Source organism: Pyrus communis, chromosome 15 (assembly GCF_963583255.1).
Source record: "Pyrus communis chromosome 15, drPyrComm1.1, whole genome shotgun sequence".
NCBI lineage: Eukaryota > Viridiplantae > Streptophyta > Magnoliopsida > Rosales > Rosaceae > Pyrus > Pyrus communis.
In genome coordinates this window covers 10,672,622-10,691,347 of record NC_084817.1, presented here as the reverse complement: position 1 = coordinate 10,691,347, position 18,726 = coordinate 10,672,622, and the positions used below count along the sequence as shown (strand labels likewise).

General features: G+C 36.4%; 2 protein-coding genes across 4 annotated transcripts; one reads left to right on the top strand and one right to left on the bottom strand.

Moving 5' to 3' along the window:
• The first annotated feature begins 2,413 nt into the window (after positions 1-2,413).
• LOC137718738 (CRC domain-containing protein TSO1-like) lies at positions 2,414-7,354 on the top strand. Its single transcript, XM_068458278.1, has 12 exons — positions 2,414-2,635; positions 3,124-3,278; positions 3,382-3,826; positions 3,940-4,095; positions 4,184-4,734; positions 4,825-4,899; positions 4,973-5,129; positions 5,206-5,304; positions 5,398-5,464; positions 5,904-6,075; positions 6,173-6,950; positions 7,041-7,354. Exons 1-11 carry the CDS (start codon positions 2,567-2,569, stop codon positions 6,921-6,923), a joined length of 2,697 nt encoding a protein of 898 aa, XP_068314379.1. The 5' UTR covers positions 2,414-2,566; the 3' UTR covers positions 6,924-6,950; positions 7,041-7,354.
• Positions 7,355-12,655: 5,301 nt separating this feature from the next.
• On the bottom strand, positions 12,656-17,091 carry LOC137718216 (uncharacterized). 3 transcript variants are annotated; one of them, XM_068457720.1, is made up of 10 exons: positions 16,988-17,091; positions 16,329-16,406; positions 16,063-16,177; positions 15,057-15,093; positions 14,845-14,914; positions 14,527-14,631; positions 13,662-13,812; positions 13,504-13,586; positions 13,244-13,337; positions 12,656-13,157 (listed from the first exon to the last, which is right to left on the bottom strand). In XM_068457720.1, the coding sequence occupies exons 2-10, from the start codon at positions 16,357-16,359 to the stop codon at positions 13,070-13,072; spliced, it is 774 nt and encodes a 257-aa protein (XP_068313821.1). In that variant the 5' UTR covers positions 16,360-16,406; positions 16,988-17,091; the 3' UTR covers positions 12,656-13,069. The 3 variants fall into 3 exon arrangements, with proteins under 3 accessions (XP_068313821.1, XP_068313820.1, XP_068313819.1); XM_068457719.1 differs by lacking the exon at positions 16,988-17,091 and adding an exon at positions 16,834-16,926; XM_068457718.1 differs by lacking the exon at positions 16,988-17,091 and having other exon boundaries at positions 16,329-16,810.
• Between the last annotated feature and the right edge of the window lie 1,635 nt (positions 17,092-18,726).

Sequence of the window (18,726 nt, the reverse complement as noted above, 5' to 3'; positions counted from 1 at the left end):
TCAAAGAATACCCTTATTTTACTTCTCGTGGATCTCCTTCTCTCCTCATATCCACACACCATTCTTCCTTTTAACAATTAAATACCATTATTGTTGAAGCCTGCATCTCAGGGTTGGTTTAAGATTGGTCAATTTTTTTAAAAACGGCTTCTTAAAAAGTTAGGGTCTTAATTGTGTTTGGTAAATTAAAAAAAAAATGTTTCTTTTTTCAAAATCATGAGTCCTTAACAACAGAAGTAGAAGCAACTCTACACATGTTTCTTGTAAAAACGTTGTTTTCATTGGTGGCAAGTGGACAATACCAGTTAATAAAACTTTCATAATGACAATCCTACCCCTATCCTTTTGTTTTGCTAAAAACACTTTTATCACTACAGTTTATCAAGCACTTACCTGCTTTTCTTTATTTATTTTTTCTTTTTTTAACTTACAACTGTTTATTCTCGAAGCACATCAAAAATAAATATTTTTTTTAAATTTATTATTATTATTATTTTATTTCTTATTTATTTTAAACACACCAACCCAAGACTTGCCCTCAAGCCCTTCCCTTCCCAACTCATACGCAACATGTAGTTGTTACGAACTTTCATCTTTTTTCTATATAATCTTCTAGGTTTGTAAATATTTATGCATTAGGACAAAAAATTGATGGGTTTGGTGTGATTTTTTGAATATTTTTCTGGAAAATGATGAAACTGATACTGGAAAATGAATCTCTCAAGAAAACGGTTCCGAAACTTCATTATCAACGGCATCAACTCTTCGTTTTTGCATCTAGTTTCTCGGCGAGGACATTTCTCTGCACATACAGTAGCAGCAATTTGACGTCGACTGTCAAATTTCCCAACATGTAAGTACCAAATTACAGAACATAAAAATTTGACGGATTTGGACCAATTTGGTGTTTTATTATTTGATGGGTTGGGTTTGTTTTTTTTTTATTTATGTTGTGGATGGAGAATGTGAGATTGGTGGTGGTGGTGGAGAAAAGGACGCGGCATGTGTGATGGATAATGGAGGGGATTAATGAGTTGGGTCGTTATTGAGTCATAAAACTGTTAATAGTTCAGGCCATTATTGGATTACATGTTAAAAATCGTTAAGATCAGGGTATGACACGAACACAAGACATTAGACATGACAATTTCTTATGTGACCCAATAAACCGACATGAAACGATACAAATGGGAACAAGTCGGGTTGTTATAGGGTCACCTATTAAGATAATGGGTATGACACCAAAACAACACGAACGCAACAAACACGACCTGTTTGTCAGGTCTAGCTGAGTGCCAAAGAGGAAGAGACTAAAAAAGTCAGCATCCAACGAAAATAATTATTTGGCTTATTCTATTAACACCCCACAGATTGTTGAATAAACCTCACATACTTAATACACCCTACATTTACTTTTGTGAATTAAAAATTATCTTAATGCACCCCACATATTTTCACATAATACCCTCACACCCCACATTCTTAATATACACATTACATTTTCTACATGCACCCCACATTTTCTATACACCCCACATTTTTCAAATCTTATGAAGTTTTTAATTTGGACAAAAAGTATTGACTAAAATTTTGAAAAAAGATGCCACCTAGGATTTAAAGCATATGTGGGTTGTTTTCAATTCCACCATTAAAACTCATGCCACCTGTTTTTAATATTTGATGGTAATTTTAGGTGTTTAATTTTTCATGTAATCCCTAAAAAATGAATACGAACATAGAAACTTGAATAACACATCAAAAGCAAGATAAATAATTATCGATGTCGTCAAAATCACTAAAAAAAAAAATTGAAGTCTTACCTCATGTGAAACTTCCAAAACATCGATTTCATGTTTCATTCATCAAAAATAATATTTCTCAATCAACATGTTTGTAGTTTCATTGGTTAGGGTTTTGTTCAACAATGGAGGGTTGGAGGGGTTTTGATAGTTGAAAAATATAAATAATAAGTTAAAAGTGATTTAGGGTGCATATAGAAAATTTTATTGTTTTTTAACCTAAAAAGGTCAAAATTGTCGTTGCATAGTAGGGTAAATAAGTTATTTGATATTAAATTTTAATGTGGGCTGCATTCAACATTTTGTGGGATGCTGATATAAAAAGCCTAATTATTTTTCTTAATAAATCACTAAGTCTTTTGTGGTAATTTTATATACGGATATAAAAGGCTCTTTATTAATAAAATTGATGTGTGTCAACTTGGGTAGAGAAAGAAACACTATTCTCAAAATCATAAAATTTAGGGCTTGGAGCCGGCCCATTATTTAAAACAAGGGCCATTAAAACGAGCCCAAATCCGCATTAAATTACAATTCCCGCTTGGTTTTTAAAATCCCGCCGCTTCGCCCAAACGTCTCTCTTGTCTTCTATTTTTAAGCCAAAAAAAGAAATTAAAAGAAAAAAACAATGTAAAAACTCACATTTTCTCTGAGACTTTCACATTGTCTCACCCATCGGTTTCAGGAGAGAGAGGTTAGTAAAGTGGGAAAATGCAAAATGGAGAATTGTAGGGTTAGGGTTTCGATTAAGCTTACTGATTCACGCCATGGATTCACCTGAAATTCCCAAAATCATGTCCAACACATCACCTTCCTCAGATTCTCCTCCAGTTCAAGTAAATTTACTTTTCCTCAATTTTCAATGCCAATTTTCAATATTTCTCCTGTTTTAGATTAAGGATTTTTTACTTGGCTTATTTGTGCTAATTTGTAATCTGTAGGTAGATCTTTACAACTATTTTTACTTCCTTTTTTGTTGTGATTTTTGAATTAATTATTTTCTATTTTTGTGAAATGGGTGATATGGCGATGCGGGTTTTGTTTAACTTTTGTGGGTTGAGGTTGGTGGCATTGGTGCTTTGTAGGGGTAGGTCAAAGTTAGGGTTTTGGACTTTTGGAATTTGAGGGTTTAGTGATGGAGAAGTTGAATTTGTGATTCTGTGATGTCTCTCAATGTGCAATGTAATCGGGTTTCTGTGAGTAATCAATGATTAAATGTTGATTCAAGGCGTTTGGAGTATGTCATTTCTGCTCCTGAAATGAGCATTAGCTATGTTGATAGGAAAATCTAATCTTTTATTCATATATGTTTTCTTCGATTCAGGAGTCACCAGTTTTCAGTTACATTAGCAATCTATCACCAATACAGCCTGTGAAGGCTTCACATGCAGCGCAAGGGTTCCCGGGACTTAGCTCTCCTCCTCTTGTGTTCACGTCACCACGCGTAAATACACTCCGAGAAACAAGTTTTTTGAAAAGGTCTGTTATACATTGAATTCTAGCTCCAAATGTTTTTTTTTCTTGGGTTGTCTCTTTGTTGTTCTTGTATTTGCTCACTTGACAGTTTCATGATTTTCATCAGGCCTCAATACCCACAATTATCTAGTGCAGAAAAGCCTAAAGCACAAGATGAAGCCAAGAAATTTGTTGATGGTCCAGTTGATTCCAAGAAACATATTACCCAACTGCAGATGGGATCGATTACTGATACTCAGGACTGTGAAACCAACAGTTCCTCAGAGAGTGTTGATGAATACTTAGCCGATCCCATGGAGATGGACGGTACGAATTCTGCTCAATCAGTCAATCCATGTTTGAAAGAATCTAAAAATTCCTATAAATCTGAGGAACCATCAGAGCAGGCTACAGAGGACCTTCAAGGAAAGCAAATATTTGATGCAAAACCTGTGAAAATTAAAGAGCTTAGTCATGGTGCGTTGCCAACTTCCGAGCGCCCAAAGGTTGGATCCAGAATATCCGTCGATAATGCTTTCAATGGAGAGTATCACCATGGTTTGCATAATCAGGTAACTTCAGATTGTTGGCTTTACATTATAAAAGAAAAGAATTAGGACATTTGTTTGCAAAGGATGTGATTGTTGGACACGTTCTTACACTTTATCCAACTTTTAAGTCACAGGGCTTCGGAGGTGAACACCAGTATGATTGTGATCATACCCGTCAATCTCCTCCTGGACGTTTGCAGATTGGTCAGGTGTATGAGGATTGTACAGAGAACGTCAGTGGAACCTCTAAGGGAATGATCGGGAACATGATATTGCATGCTCCTAATAAGGTATGCCATTTCGTCTGAGTTTTTTTGTTACTGTATCCCGCTAGAATATATTTAATTTCCTTGCATAATAAATGCAAGATTATTGTAGGTCAAAAATGACCAAGGTGGCATGCATAGACGTTGTCTTCAGTTTGAAGAGGCTCCTCCTTGTGTCACTGGAAAAAGAGAGAGTTCTTCTAAAGAGAAAGTTAACAATTCAGAACCACCTGCCAGCACTGCAGAATTGGAGATTGTGAAAGGATCTTATGCAGCAACTTCCAAGAGACAGATGGGTGCCTCATTGCCACCTCTATATGGTGGAAGCTCTCCTTTAACTGTGCCCAAACCATCAGGTATTGGCTTGCACCTAAACAGCATAGTCAATGCTGTACCCGTTGTTCGTGGTGCAACAAGCATAAAATTAGCAGATCACTACATTGGTTTGCAAGTTATGAAATCATCAGCTGTTGTGAACCACCTTTTATTGGAGAATGTGAGGGATGACACTGAAACTTCAATTGCTGCAAGTTCCTCCATCACCCAGTCTCCCCACACTGTGGAATTTGAGCATCACGGATCTCCACTTGAGGAGAGGAAATCTGATTCTCAGAATGTTGACAGTTATAAGGAGTTGAACCAATATAGTTCACAAAAGAAAAGGTCAGAGGCATGGTCTTTCATGTAGTGTGGTAGGATTCATTCATCATATTGGTTTGCAGTTTACATGTGTGTTTGTCTATGACCCTCCAGGAAAAGAACACCAAGCTCTAAAGATAGTGATGGGTGCAAGCGGTGCAACTGTAAGAAGACCAAGTGCTTGAAACTGTAAGTGTTCTACTTTTGGTATGATATTATAAGTGCATATTTGTTTGTCACATTTCAATACATTGCTTTGCAGTTATTGCGATTGTTTTGCTGCCGGAGTTTATTGTGCCGAAACTTGTGCTTGCCAAGGATGCTTTAATATACCCGATTATGAAGATACAGTTCTTGAGACTAGGCAACAAATTGAAGCCCGTAATCCACTTGCATTTGCTCCCAAGATTGTACAGCTTGTGAGTTTCCAACAAAATTCTGGTACTAAACCATTTTCAACTTGGTGAACTTGATGATTGTATTTGCTTGTGACAGGAAGAAGAAATTCAGTTTACACCAGCCTCGGCAAGACACAAAAGGGGGTGCAATTGCAAAAAGTCAATGTGTCTGAAAAAATATTGTGAATGCTATCAGGTCTCGAATACTTATCTATATTTCCATGTCACAGTGCTTGTTATCTTTTCCTTTTCAATTCATCCTAAATTTGTGAATCACTTCATCTTAAAGGCCAATGTTGGATGCTCCAGTGGATGTCGCTGTGATGGATGTAAAAATGTTTATGGCAGGAAGGGAGGTAAGGCTCTAAACCAAGAAAATGTGTTCCCACATCCATGTGATAACATTTGTAGCTTTACTCATTGTACTATGGATAACAAAGAATATCCCGTTCGTATTTATAGAATTATAACATATAGTCTAGTATGTTGTGTTGTCTACTTGTTGGAACGTGATTTGACAAGATCAATGGTCTTGATAGACAATCCAGAAACAGAATGCAGAAAACGTTCTCAAAAATAGTGTTAGAATATTACATATTATATTATATTATTATATCTTACTTTTATCTAAGCATAATGCCTAAAAGAATGGGCTTGTGAAAGTAAACTACAAACAATTGTTGGGTGCTTTGCTGAAAGATATCTGGAAGAACTTCACATAAATATTTGTGTGCTAGAAAAATTTATCAGTTAATCTCTATTTGTCTTATTATGTACTTCAATCTCATATTTTAGATTACGGTCCAATAGATCATGGTGTGACTAAAGACATGATTAGTGACAAAGCCGGCAAGGAAACATTTGATGAGAAGCTGGAAATGGTGGCAACAAAGAAAGATGCTTTGTCTGTTGAGTTGTATGATTCACACAACCACACTCCATTGACGCCATCATTTCAGTGCTCAGAGTAAGAATCATTGATTTTGAAGTCCCAGTTATCCTGAATTTCTATATCATAATGTGATCCTAGTTAATTTTAATTATTTATTTTCTTGTTTCTCTAGTCATGCAGATAATGTACCAAAATCCCCTTGCCTTCTTACAAGTTACCTTCGATCACCTGAATCTGATCTTACCGTCATATCATCTTATGAAAAATCAACAAGATCCTCTCTGAGAAATTCAGAGACCAGTGGAATTCTTCTGGAGACAAGTAAAGAATTATCAGATATGGGTTATTACTGCTGGCAAGAGGACTATGACAACATTGGAATAGCAGACACTTTTTCACCAAGACACGACGCTGCCCCAACTATATGCCATATTACTCCATTATCAGATCTTTGCTCAAAGGCCTCAGCTTCTTCCACATCATCAAGAAGTCATTGGAAAAATGCTTCACAAATTCAGCTATGCCCTGGAAGTCAAGGTCTGTCATCCAATAGTTCTCTTCGTTGGTGTAGTTCACCACTCACCCCAATGACTCAGTTAGGTGGGACGGAATGTTCTCAAGGTCTGGACTTTGACCATGGGCTTTCTGACATTATGCAAGAAGAAATGCCTGAGATACTGAAGGACATTTCTGCTACCAATAAGTCGGTGAAAGTAAGTTCCCCCAATAAGAAACGGGTTTCTCCACCCCACAACCACAATCATGAGCTTGGTGCAAGCTCTTCAGGGAGCTTGAGAAGTGGCCGCAAGTTCATATTGAAGGCTGTCCCTTCGTTCCCACCCCTTACCCCTTGTAGCAGTTCCAAAGGTAGTAATACCATTCAGAGCACTGGTAATCTTCACGATAAGGGTAGGAAGAAATGATTGACTGTGACACTGATGGAGTCCACGGTGAGTCCTCGTCATTCTACGTCTTGCTATTCATATTATACTTCTGAAGTTGTCATCAAAATGCTTACCCTTACATGTTTCTTGTTTCAGTTTTTACTCCGGGGTGTCACTGTGGTAACTTCTCGCAATTGGAAGCAGAAGACGTTTGTATACATTGTTATGTAGGTTAAATTATTGTTAGATTCGAATGCAGAAATATCTTCAGCTATCTTATATATTCCCCTCCCCCCTATTTTTGTGATGCGCGAATTCAATCTGGTATATAAGTGTACCAAGAGGCTGCATTTCTCAAGGTTATTGCAGAAAATTGGAAACACAACATTGTCATCTTGTTTCTCATGATCTTAGTTTTCATTTATTTGTTGTTAAAATTTTATTCCTCCTTGGTTAGAGGCAATGATTGATTTGTCCCAATTCTTGGTAATTTATGTTTTCCTTTTTTATTTGATGTAATTTCGAAAAATAAGTTTGAGACGATCTTATGAAATAATTTATACAATAAATATGACAATGTAATTCTAATTTAATCAGGAGTGTGACTGTAAATGTGTTGTAGATTTGAACAAGGATCTTTCATAACCAAGTTTACACCCTCATCTATTTCATTAATCAAGTACCTTCTAAAACACGGTTTTAATTTCAATATTTTAATCAACCTTGATAGCGGGAAACATTCACCATGATGGATAAAACCTAACTTTTTTTTAATGTCAATTGTTGTTCATATTTCTTCAATATTATGTTATATTATATTGTATTGCTATGATGAATTGATTGTGTGAGAACAGAGATAGGCAAAAACAAAAAAAAAAAAAGAAGCAAAATTAGGGTTTTCCGCAACCCTGGCCCGTGCGAGCCATGATAAAGTCGTTTGCGCCTCGCCGCCAAGTAGCAAAACCCCAAAACCCTGGATCGAAAACAGCACGGTTGTCGTCCCTGTCCTTCGATCCCCACAGCTCTCACCATCTCTGGTGAGCTCTGCGTCTTCTCCGACAATATGCATTCGTCCTTCAAACTCAAGAAGGTGTTTCCATGATGGAAACACTTTCCAGATTCTTGATGAATCTCAAAGGATGCTGAGCTTGGAACCCCTCTTTGACCTGCGGTCAAACCACCACGCCCGCAACTGTAGACCCCCTACCATCGTCTGCCACTTTGCAGACCTCCGACAACCTGCACGTCGTTGATTTCGAAGCCACCACCGTGAAATTCCCCCCTTCCCGCCTCAGATCACCGCGCTAGCAGCAACGCCATTGGATTTCCTGACGAAACCGCCACCCATCTTTGCTGTGTTGATGTCGCCCGAACCAAGACCCTACGGGTGTCCTCCTCTGTTCGGCCTGTAATCCTGAACTCAGGAAAAAATAAAAAACGCCAAATTAGATAAAAGCACTCCAATTCTACATCTTATTAATTAAACATACATTTGTGAGTACATTTGTGAGTTTTCAATTTTTTATTAAAACGCGCTTTGTACTTTGATTAAGGTGCTTCTATCTTTATACTTATCATTTTTTTAATTTTCAACTCATCATTTTAAGTAAATTTTAAAGGAAAAAAAATGAAAATAAGAGTTATTTATATTGAAACTGATATAAAAAATCCCCAAATTTTTGGAAAGAAAATAAGTTTGAAATTTTTTATCGAGTCATTATCCCAATAATTAATTGTTAAGAATTTGATATAATTAATTTTAAGTACAAATTTTTAATATGAAAAATTCTCTCTTGGTCATAACGTACCACTAGATTGTATGTACCAAAGTTAAGTTAACACATTGTACTAATATCATGGTACATACTAAAACAAGAATAACATAACATACCAAAATTAGTAATCTAATGTACCAAAATATTAATACATACCAAAACTAAGATTATATAATGTATCAATTATGTACCAAGTTATTGGTACGTTATGTTTAATGCAGATGTGCATTCATATATCATGTCCATAATTGGTATGTTATGTTTAATAGGATGTCAGTTGTATTTTTAGAATTTTAATGATATTTTTTATTTGAGTAATGAAAAGTGTCGTTTGAAATGAATTATGGGATAATATATCTCCTAGATTTTAGGATTTAGGTGATATTAATTTGTCATTTGATTGTTAAACCAAATATATGTAATTTTTGTTATTAAAATTTAGATAAGAATGTTTGATCAAAAGTCAAAAAGTTATGGATGTTAAATCTAAGAATTTCAAAACTGAGGCGCGTATATCAAAACACCCAAAAAAGAAAAACAATTCTTTTAGTAGCGCCAACCTCTCCAATAATTTTTTGGGCCCACATCCCATCTTATATTTCGACCAAATATTTTATTCTTTTTTTTTTAGGCCGTGACGTATATTTAATAGTCTCGTAGATTACTCACATTAGGGTCCCGAAGCCACCCAAATCCTCTACACTTGTTGTATTTTCTATACTGTATTTGCTTGTAGGTAGGCAGAACCGGAAGTTCATTAAAATTTACGTGAAGTTTCGAATGAGTACCATTGAAACTTGAGGTTTCATGAAACAATACACCAATGAAAACATGAAGTTTTTTATGCTAAAATTAAACCAAACATGTAAAATAGAACACTGAATGTTCTACCTTTTGTTCTATGGATATTTCTTTTTCCATAGTACTAACCACAAACCTTAACAAACTCAACTTTACCGCTTTGGAATCTTCGACAAAAACTAACTCAAATGGGTCCAAGATGTAAAGCTCCACTGTACTGCAAAGAGTCTTAAAGCTACCATCGAAGCTGAGGTAGAAAAACCGACTGGCGAAGCTAATAAAGCAACAACCATGATCTTCATTAGAAGGCATATGCATGAAGCACTGCAAACTGAGTACCTCGCTGAAGAGAATCCACGAGCTTGATGCTTTGCACTTACGCATATTTGGGTGCGCCATTTATGTGCCAATAGAGCCACCACTACGTACCAAAAAGGGTCTTAAAAAAATGGGAATCTATGTCATTTATGATTTGCCTTCCATTATTTACCACTTAGAGCCTTTAACAGACGGTTTCTTTACTATTTACTTTACTAATTATCACTTTGATGAGATAGTCTTCTTGTCAATGAGGGGAGATAAGAACGTCACAAATTGTCATGGATGAACTCCACTATATCTCATCCCCATGCAACACAGTTTGGAACGAAAGTGCGACATATTTAGATCTTTAGATGTAGCTCGGAGCTTTGCCAGATGCGTTTACTAATCTAACGAAAGTGACAAGATTACATACACCAGCATCAAACACACCTGCAAGGATAAACTTGTCTCAGGTGCGTAGAAACATTGTTGACAAGTTATCTCCGAATGACGGTTGGCCACACCTATAGTACAGCTAGGTACATTAGCAGCTAGCTAATCTTCTACCCCTACTTGAATATGGTAGAACCGTAGGTTCGAAAGATTCACAACCACAAGAATGATGAAACATAGCAAAATCGAATCCTCCAGTCGCTAACTCATCCATTCCAACGCATGATGTTATTCTAGATTATAAAAATGTCTTTGAAGAGACAAATCTGCCTCCGAAGAATAATGAGATTTCAATCAATTATGCTAGCTTGGATGTAGTCTGGAATCGTAATGAGATGACAGTCGACGATATATTCGCATATGCAGTAGCTACTGATATCATGTTGCACGATGACATCGAACCTCGTTTCATTGATGTATGTCAACCAAGAACTGATCAGACTAGTAACAAGCAATTCAGGTCTAACTTCATTCCTTAGTGAAACATAAAGTGTTTGGGTCTGTAGTTCATAGACCTCCAAATGTGAAGCCTTGGGTAACAAGTGGGTTTTTGTAAGGAACTGTAATGAGAAAAATGAAATAGTGTGATATAAGGCACGCCTCATGGCCCAAGGCTTCTCTCAACGTCCTGAGATTGATTATGAGGAGACTTATTCTCCCATAATGGACGTCATTACGTTCCGCTTCCTTTTTAGTTTGGTAGTTTCCGAAAAACTAAATATGCAGCTTACGGACGTGGTAACCGTGTATCTTTATGAGGATCTTGATACGGAAATGTATATGAAATTTTCTATATGACTAACATTGACTAGAACAAATAGTTCTAGACCACGAAACTACTTCTCCATTAGATTGAGGCGTTCACTCTATGGATTGAAACAATCAAAACGGATCCAGGATAACCTTCTGAGTGAGTAATTGATTGGTCAGGGATATGTGAAGAGTGAAATATTTTTATCAAGAAGTTGCATTCTAGATTTGCAATAGTTGCAGATTATTTCGATGACATGAATCTCATTGAAACTCCCGAAGAGCTTGAGAAAACTACGTCGCACTTGAGGTCGAAATTTGAGATGAAAGACCTTGGCAAAACTCAATATTATCTCGCCCTGGAGCTCGAGCATTTTTCAGATGGTATTTTGGTTCACCAGTTGAACTACCGGTAGAAGGTGTTGTCTCGTTTTAATGAAGATAAAGCGAACCTTTGAGTACTCCTATGCTGTTTCGAATGCTAGATGCTAAACAAGACTTTTTCTACCCTAAAGCCGGTGAGGAAGAGATTTTAATTCCGTATATGAGTGCAATTAAGTTGTAAGCTCAATGTACTAGAACAGACATATCCTTCGCTAATAATTTTGTAGTAGGATATAGCAACATGCCAACACTAGAATGGTGTTAAAGACATCATTCATTACCTAAAATGTACTATGGATTTGGGCTTGTTCTATCCCTATTCATCCTCAAGTGGAGATGTCACCCCCTCAGTCCTTGAGTCGATCTTTGCCTTCTTACTGACGCATGTTATTTATCTGACTCGCACAAGGCATGTTCTCAAACACGTTTTGTCTTTACCGTCAGAAACACAACAATATCTCGAAAGAGTCAACCAAACTAACCTTAGTTGCGACTTCTTTTAACCATGCAGACTTTCTTCCATCCTTGACGTCCCTACATTATGAGGACAACGCCGCTTGTATTGACCAGATCAAGGATACATCAAAGGAGACAACACCAAGCATATTGCGCCGAATTCTTATTTTCGCATCAGTAGCAAGAGCATCAGAAGATTGAAGTTAAGCAGACTCATTTTCAAGACTACCTTGCTAATCTCTTGACAAAGTAATTACTAAAGTCCACCCTTCATAAGCTTGTTCAAGGAATTAGCATGTGTAAATTTTCATATAACATATGTAGTTTTCATTGGGAGAGTTTTGTCAAATTTAGAGAGTATCCTGAAGTATACTCATTTAAACTTTGTATTCCTTGTAAAGCAAGGAAGCCTGCTATATTTACAATAAATAAAGGCACAATGTGGTGAGAAACATCACTATAGATATTCCCCAACTTATTTCTCTTTTTTTTTTCCATGTTATGCACCTTCTTCCTATTCCCTCACTAAAATAGGCTACAATAGATACTAAAAAGGTTGAAATTTGCTTTTGTATATTCACTTATGTACAGATTGGTGAGGACACTCTGTATTTGAAAAATAATTGACATAGGATTTGAAGCTCAAGTGATTAAAGAAATTTACTAATGAACCCGAGATCCTATGTTCCATTCATGCCGCTTGCATAAAAGAAACAAACATAAAAAAGAGAATTCGGTTGTGGGCTGGGAGTGCTAATCCAGGCTTTAAATCACAAGGGTCTTATGGATCTAGGAAATCCAACGGCTAATTCAGGCCTATAAACCAGATAAATAAATAGATAAATAAATTCAAAAATGCATAAGAACCATTTCATTATCTAGCATTTTACATGCACCATTAAATTCACAAAAGCTCAGAAATATATTCGTACTCACTTTATTACCAAAGCAACAAAATTTCGTCGATGCAGACAGACACTCCATCTAGCTCCCATCCCCTACCCTAACCGAAGAACACCGATACAAAACTCGTAGCAACTGGGACTCGAGTACAAGAGTGAGCCTCCGTTAGGAAGTTATTTCGACGAAAAGAGAGTAACAGAGAGAGAGAGAGAGAGAGATCATAAGGCAATAGTAGTTACAAGAAATGCCAGTACCATGTATATATACCCATGCCACCATCTATTCTAGTATGCCCCTTCTAATCCTCTTCTTTGTTTGTATTCCTTGTGCTATCTCGCCATTCACAGAGAGTTTTCACTACTAAGATCGGGACCCCTCAAGCCCCAAACTTGCAGTGAGCCAAGTACAAACGTCATCGGTCTCTTCAGGGATTGTGTAGTGACCCAGCCTGCATTGCCAAACTAAGCACTCACGAAACTGATACTGAAAAGAACAGACCTATACAAATCGTTGATGATAGGCAGAATGACTTACCCGTTGTATTTTCTAAACACGAGGTTTCTAAATCCTGCTGAACTCAAGGTCTGCGCAGATTTCTCTCCGTGTGCATATGCAACCTCGTCATCACCTGCGATGAAGAATTAAGGCATCCGAGGGGGTTCCAATTTTAACAAAGCAAAACGAGCGAGCAACTGAATATTTACTTATGGGAAGGGAAGGTAGAGGAAGACCGGAAGAGAGACTGTGCCAAAGAACTGAAGCTATACTACCAAATATGAGAAGAACGTGATTACCTAAGCCATGACATAGCAAAATGGGCAATGATGCTGCATGCCTTGCAGCCTCGTGCGACCTTTCCATCCGATTCCTCAAAGTTCTGCCATAAATTAAAAGAAGGATGAACTGATTGCTTCTTAACTAAATGTCAGTGCACACACGAAAGAAGTTGAACCTTGAACACGGAAGCCAGCCACTTAAACCAACAATTGCACTGAGGTTAATTGGGTACGGGTTTCCATTCCCATATTGCCCTAAAACACGGCACGTAGCAGAGTAGAGGGCAGTTGCAGCACCCATACTGAAGCCCCCAACACCAAGTTTTACTGTTCATGATAGTAAAAAGAACCATGAGTTATACAACGCATTTGTAACTCCAACCAGAAAAAATTACCTCTAGACACATCATTTTATAAGAATATCCAACAAACATCAGTAGTTATTCTCCTCGTAGATCTTGTTGTAATAACTGCTAAAAAACCAACTTCCTCCGGTTCTAGTTCTTGGTTAACTATTACCATATTATTGATTGCATAAATCTCCCGAGAACAACCTTGAAACAATAAGGTTATCGATATTTCAGTAGCAGAGGTGAAGATCAATTGAGTATGCAAATTAATTGGTAAAAATCAATTATGCATTGAACTTGTTCCATGGTGGAAACAAAATTTAATAAACCCGAAAGGGAAATAAAAGAGGTAATAGGGAGAACTGAGCAGTATAAACTTTTCCTCAGGTAAGTCATGATTCATTAGATATGTATGAACAAGAAGTCAAATAAGTCTGCTATAGATCAGTAGAGGATGGAATTTATAGAGAAATTTGACTATATTATTCTATATTTCAATTTTTAAGAAGAGAAAACAGCTTGAATCCAGAGGACAGTTTCCCAAAACCCCGAATTTTACATTTTGTTCTTTTAAGTCTACCAAGATATATCATCGGTCCAATTATCTTATGTTAAATCCTTTCACTGTACATGTTTCTAACAACTATAACTAGATACTAGAGTTTTAAGAGCTTTCAAGAGAAGAACTTACCATTAGCAGGCTCTGTTGACAAAAGGTTTGCGACATGCGCTGCTGAGGCATCTAACGCCTCGATATCATCAGGAGCATCTTCTGAAATCTCTCCCATGTCAAACCCTGTAATAAATCACCCCAACGCTTTAGAATATGTGTTAAACGTACAATATTAAAAGAAATAAATAAGAAATAAACTGCTATCCTCCTAGTTCCTGGATAACTCGTTGTTTTAGGCAATCAATGTCCATGCGATAAAAGCTCAATGCCAACCTAGAACTTGATGGTGGGTTTCAGAAAGAAGATAAATACTGAAACTAAAACAATCAATCTTACAGGCAGTACAAGGAAATCCGCCAAATAGAGCCACAGGTCGAGAAGGAGCAGTAGGGCAAATCCACTTAATCTGTATAATAAGTTCAACAGAAACAGATAATAAATCCTATTAACCAGACTTGGCAGTATATTCTCTAATAAAAGAAGGTTGAAGGCTGCTGGTGATGAATGCTGCATAATGGTACAACGAAACTTTAAGTTACTACCCTTACATTAGGAAGAGGAAGGCTTTCCAAGAGCTGGGACCAGCTGCAAAACAAAGCACAAAGAGGGAAAATCCAGTTGAGTCACTACTCTCGCTAACCAAAATCGTCAAATGAGCAAAAAGGGAGTTGGAATAACATAATATTTTTGAGTCCAATAGCTGCGAAGGTTGGTGGCACACTTCAAGCTTGAAATCATTACAATACAATTTAAGAAACACTTCTTAAAATCATACAAAATATAATTTAGGGAGCACAAACAACCAAATAGCATAAAACTAATCAATAATTGCAGAATTCTGATGCTTTCCAATGACTTAGCTCCAAATGGTTCCATCATCCTTCGTTAAAACAAATATTTGAAATTAATTAGTCCTGAATTATTAATTAGTATATTTCAACTTGATTAGCAGCTTAGAGGGCAACTAAGCTATTGAAAAAGTGGTCCCCTATTCCAGGCATTGGTATATTCAAATACTTGATTCAAAACTTCTCCATCAGGACTTAGAATGAAACGAAAGGGAAGAAAAAGACAACTAATCTCATTGTACTCGGGATTCGATTAGAAACAGAATCTTCTACAGAGTTCAAGGAATTAGTTAAATAACAGACTTTTCCCGATCAGGACAAAGACATTGACATTCTCCGATTCTCAACCACCCCCCCCCCCCACTTTGTCTTTTACGTGGAACAAACAAGTCCACCATCCTCTTACAAGCATATGCTCATTTAAAAGAAAAAGGAATCACACTCACACCAAGTGCTTCATATAAAGGAAGGAATATCAGGTTCATACAGCTGACTATAAAACTCCAAATTCTTCATATCATAACTATTGATCCATGCACGTTTGCAATCCATGACGAGCTAGAAATTAATCATGCATAGAACTTCAGTTCCACTGATGAGTTTGCATACATGGACTAAACACAAGGATAAATTGTACCACAGCGCAAAGATCGTTTTCAAATCACAATAGAACATATGAGAGTCTGCAAAAGAATAGCATTAGTACCTTGAGCCCTTATCACCAAGCCCATGCAGCCAAACTATTGTTGCTTGATGTCTCCCTTTAGGCCTGATCACATGGGTCCTTCCGAACTCAAACGCCCTGCTAGCAGTTCTACTACCTGACATATTAAAACAGAAAATTCTCAAAACACAAAACCAGCAGCCCTAATGATCAAGATATCGGCAAGAACCAAGATAAATGATATAGACAAATGACAAAAAACTTTACTCCATATTCCATATAGACACCATCACAGGAAAATAACTAACCAGAACCAGCGTTGGAGCTATTGTAGCTCATCCTCGCCCCCAAAATACACACGAAATGCGCAAACCTATGCTGACTTCCTGCAATGGAGAAAAGCCAATGTTGGTCATATCTATTTATACCCATGAAAGGGGGTGAAAATGTAATAAAACCCTTGAATCTGCATAAAACAAGTTTAAAACCGTAGTTCTAATAAACAATATCAGAAAGGGAAAGGCATCCAGAAAAGAAGAAAGGACAGGAAAAGCTAGGAGGCTTTATGGACACATAAATGCAGAAAATGAACTATCAAACTATCAAAGTCTTTGAGTTTGCAATGCTCATTGCTCCCAGAGATTGAAAGCAAAGAATCTAATGCTAGTGGACAGCAGGCAAAGTAAAGCACTTCCAACTACAGCAACCCAAGAATACAAAACCACAAATGGCATTTCTTTCTGAAATAAGAAAGAAAGTTTCATTTTTTTTTTCCTCCAAAATAAATTTAAAAAATGACATCTTGAAAGATACCCATTAAACAAAAATTAAAGTTTGAAATGTTTCACTTGTTGAATAAGGTGATGAAATTGCAGGTGCAGAAAAAGATCTGAGAAATATATATATTGGTAATAAATATTGCAAGTGAGAAAGAGAAGTGGGGTTTAAGCTTTAATTTAGTACCAACCTGGTTCCCAAAACTTTGCTTTTCTTTGCTTCTCACAACTCTCTCTCTCTCTCTCTCTCTCTCTCTCTCTCTCTCAGTCTCTATTCACATTCCTTTTCTTTTTGTTTGTTCACACAAAATCAATCATGCCTCAAAAATACAATGTCTGAAAACTACTCATTTACTTTACAGGTTTTTGCCAAATGCCCAGACCAAAATGCCCTTCCCATGCCCCACTTGTTTTAAATTTACCAAAGTTTTCTTCTTTTTTGTAAGTTTTGCAAATATACTGCTAGAAAGATGAAAAAGCAACTGACCGTCACGCTCATGTTTATCACCTTGCATTTTCTCTTATTTCTATTCATACAGTGGAAAATACAAAAATTCCATATCGAAAATTTGAAATTCAATAGGACATGTATCAAGTGATTCTACTTCTACTTACACCGAGACTTTTTTATGATAAAATTTACATCTTTCGTAATACGTAGATGGTAAATAAAATTTAAAGATAATATTCGTGTAGTGAGTCGTTTCCCAATTTCTTTAAAATCTAAACAAAGAGAAAAATAAGACCGCATACTTGAATAAGAGAACAATGCCAAGTTTGGTCAACCAGGACCAAGCCCAATGTGATAGTTCATGTTAATTTTCAAAAATAAAATTGGCATCCCTTCTATAATAATTTGATTATATTTGGCATTACATGTAATAATTCTACAATAAGGAAAGGGGTAGTGTTTTAATCCAACATGAAATAGATTGAAGAGGAAGGTTCTAATCTAGAACGCAATGGATTGATTTTTAAACCTTAATAAAGATGGTAGTGAGATGCTAAACCGTAAATCGGTAAATCCCATCTTTTTTCAAAACTTTAAACTCCACATACCTCAGTGGAGATTGGACATGCTTGCTTCCTGGATTTGGTCATTGAGCTGAACATGGTATCTTTCACCTTTTTTTTTTTTTTTTTTTTTTAATAAACGATATTATCTACACTAAGAAGATAAGTGTGTGCGCTAAGCTTCACAATGAGCTAGTAATAATGTGGTTCAAATTCACCTTTAGCAAAAATCGAACCTAAGATCTGTTACTTATAAGTAGAGAAAAATATTATTAGACCATGGTGCTAATAACTCAATGACTTGAAACATAAATAAGTGCAAATTCAGCAAATAAGTACTTTATGAACTATAGAATAATGCTTGGAACTTTGGATGAGGGGTTTCCAAGTATCAAGAGATTTAGGTTAAATTAGTTAAATACGTTACAAAATATTAGATAAAGACATTAAAAATGCACTACATAAACATCACAAATCTACAAAACAAAGAATTTTCAAATGACTCCTTACAAGAAGTCATGTACGAATCCGAAAGTATTTAAAGCTCCGTCCACATACATTGCTTGGGGTAGACATCTCAATTCAAATCTCTGTCTTCCATTTTTTTTATTAAGATTCTTCATCTTTTCTGCCTTTTCTTTTTTGTGTGTAAATTCACCTAGTGTCCTTGGGTTTGTTCCACAGATGGCATACTTGTTTACCGCAAGAAAAATTGGCACTCCATCTGTCGCAATATAGGTGATGCCAACTCTCACACATTTGTGAAGATGCTCGTCTAAAGTAGGTAGCTTGGCATTATAAAACGCGTTCCAATTACTAACATATTTCATCATGCTACTTGTGCTAAACCTCATGACCATGTATTTTATTTTTCTTGACATCCAGTACAAAAATCTATCAAACATTACCTATAATT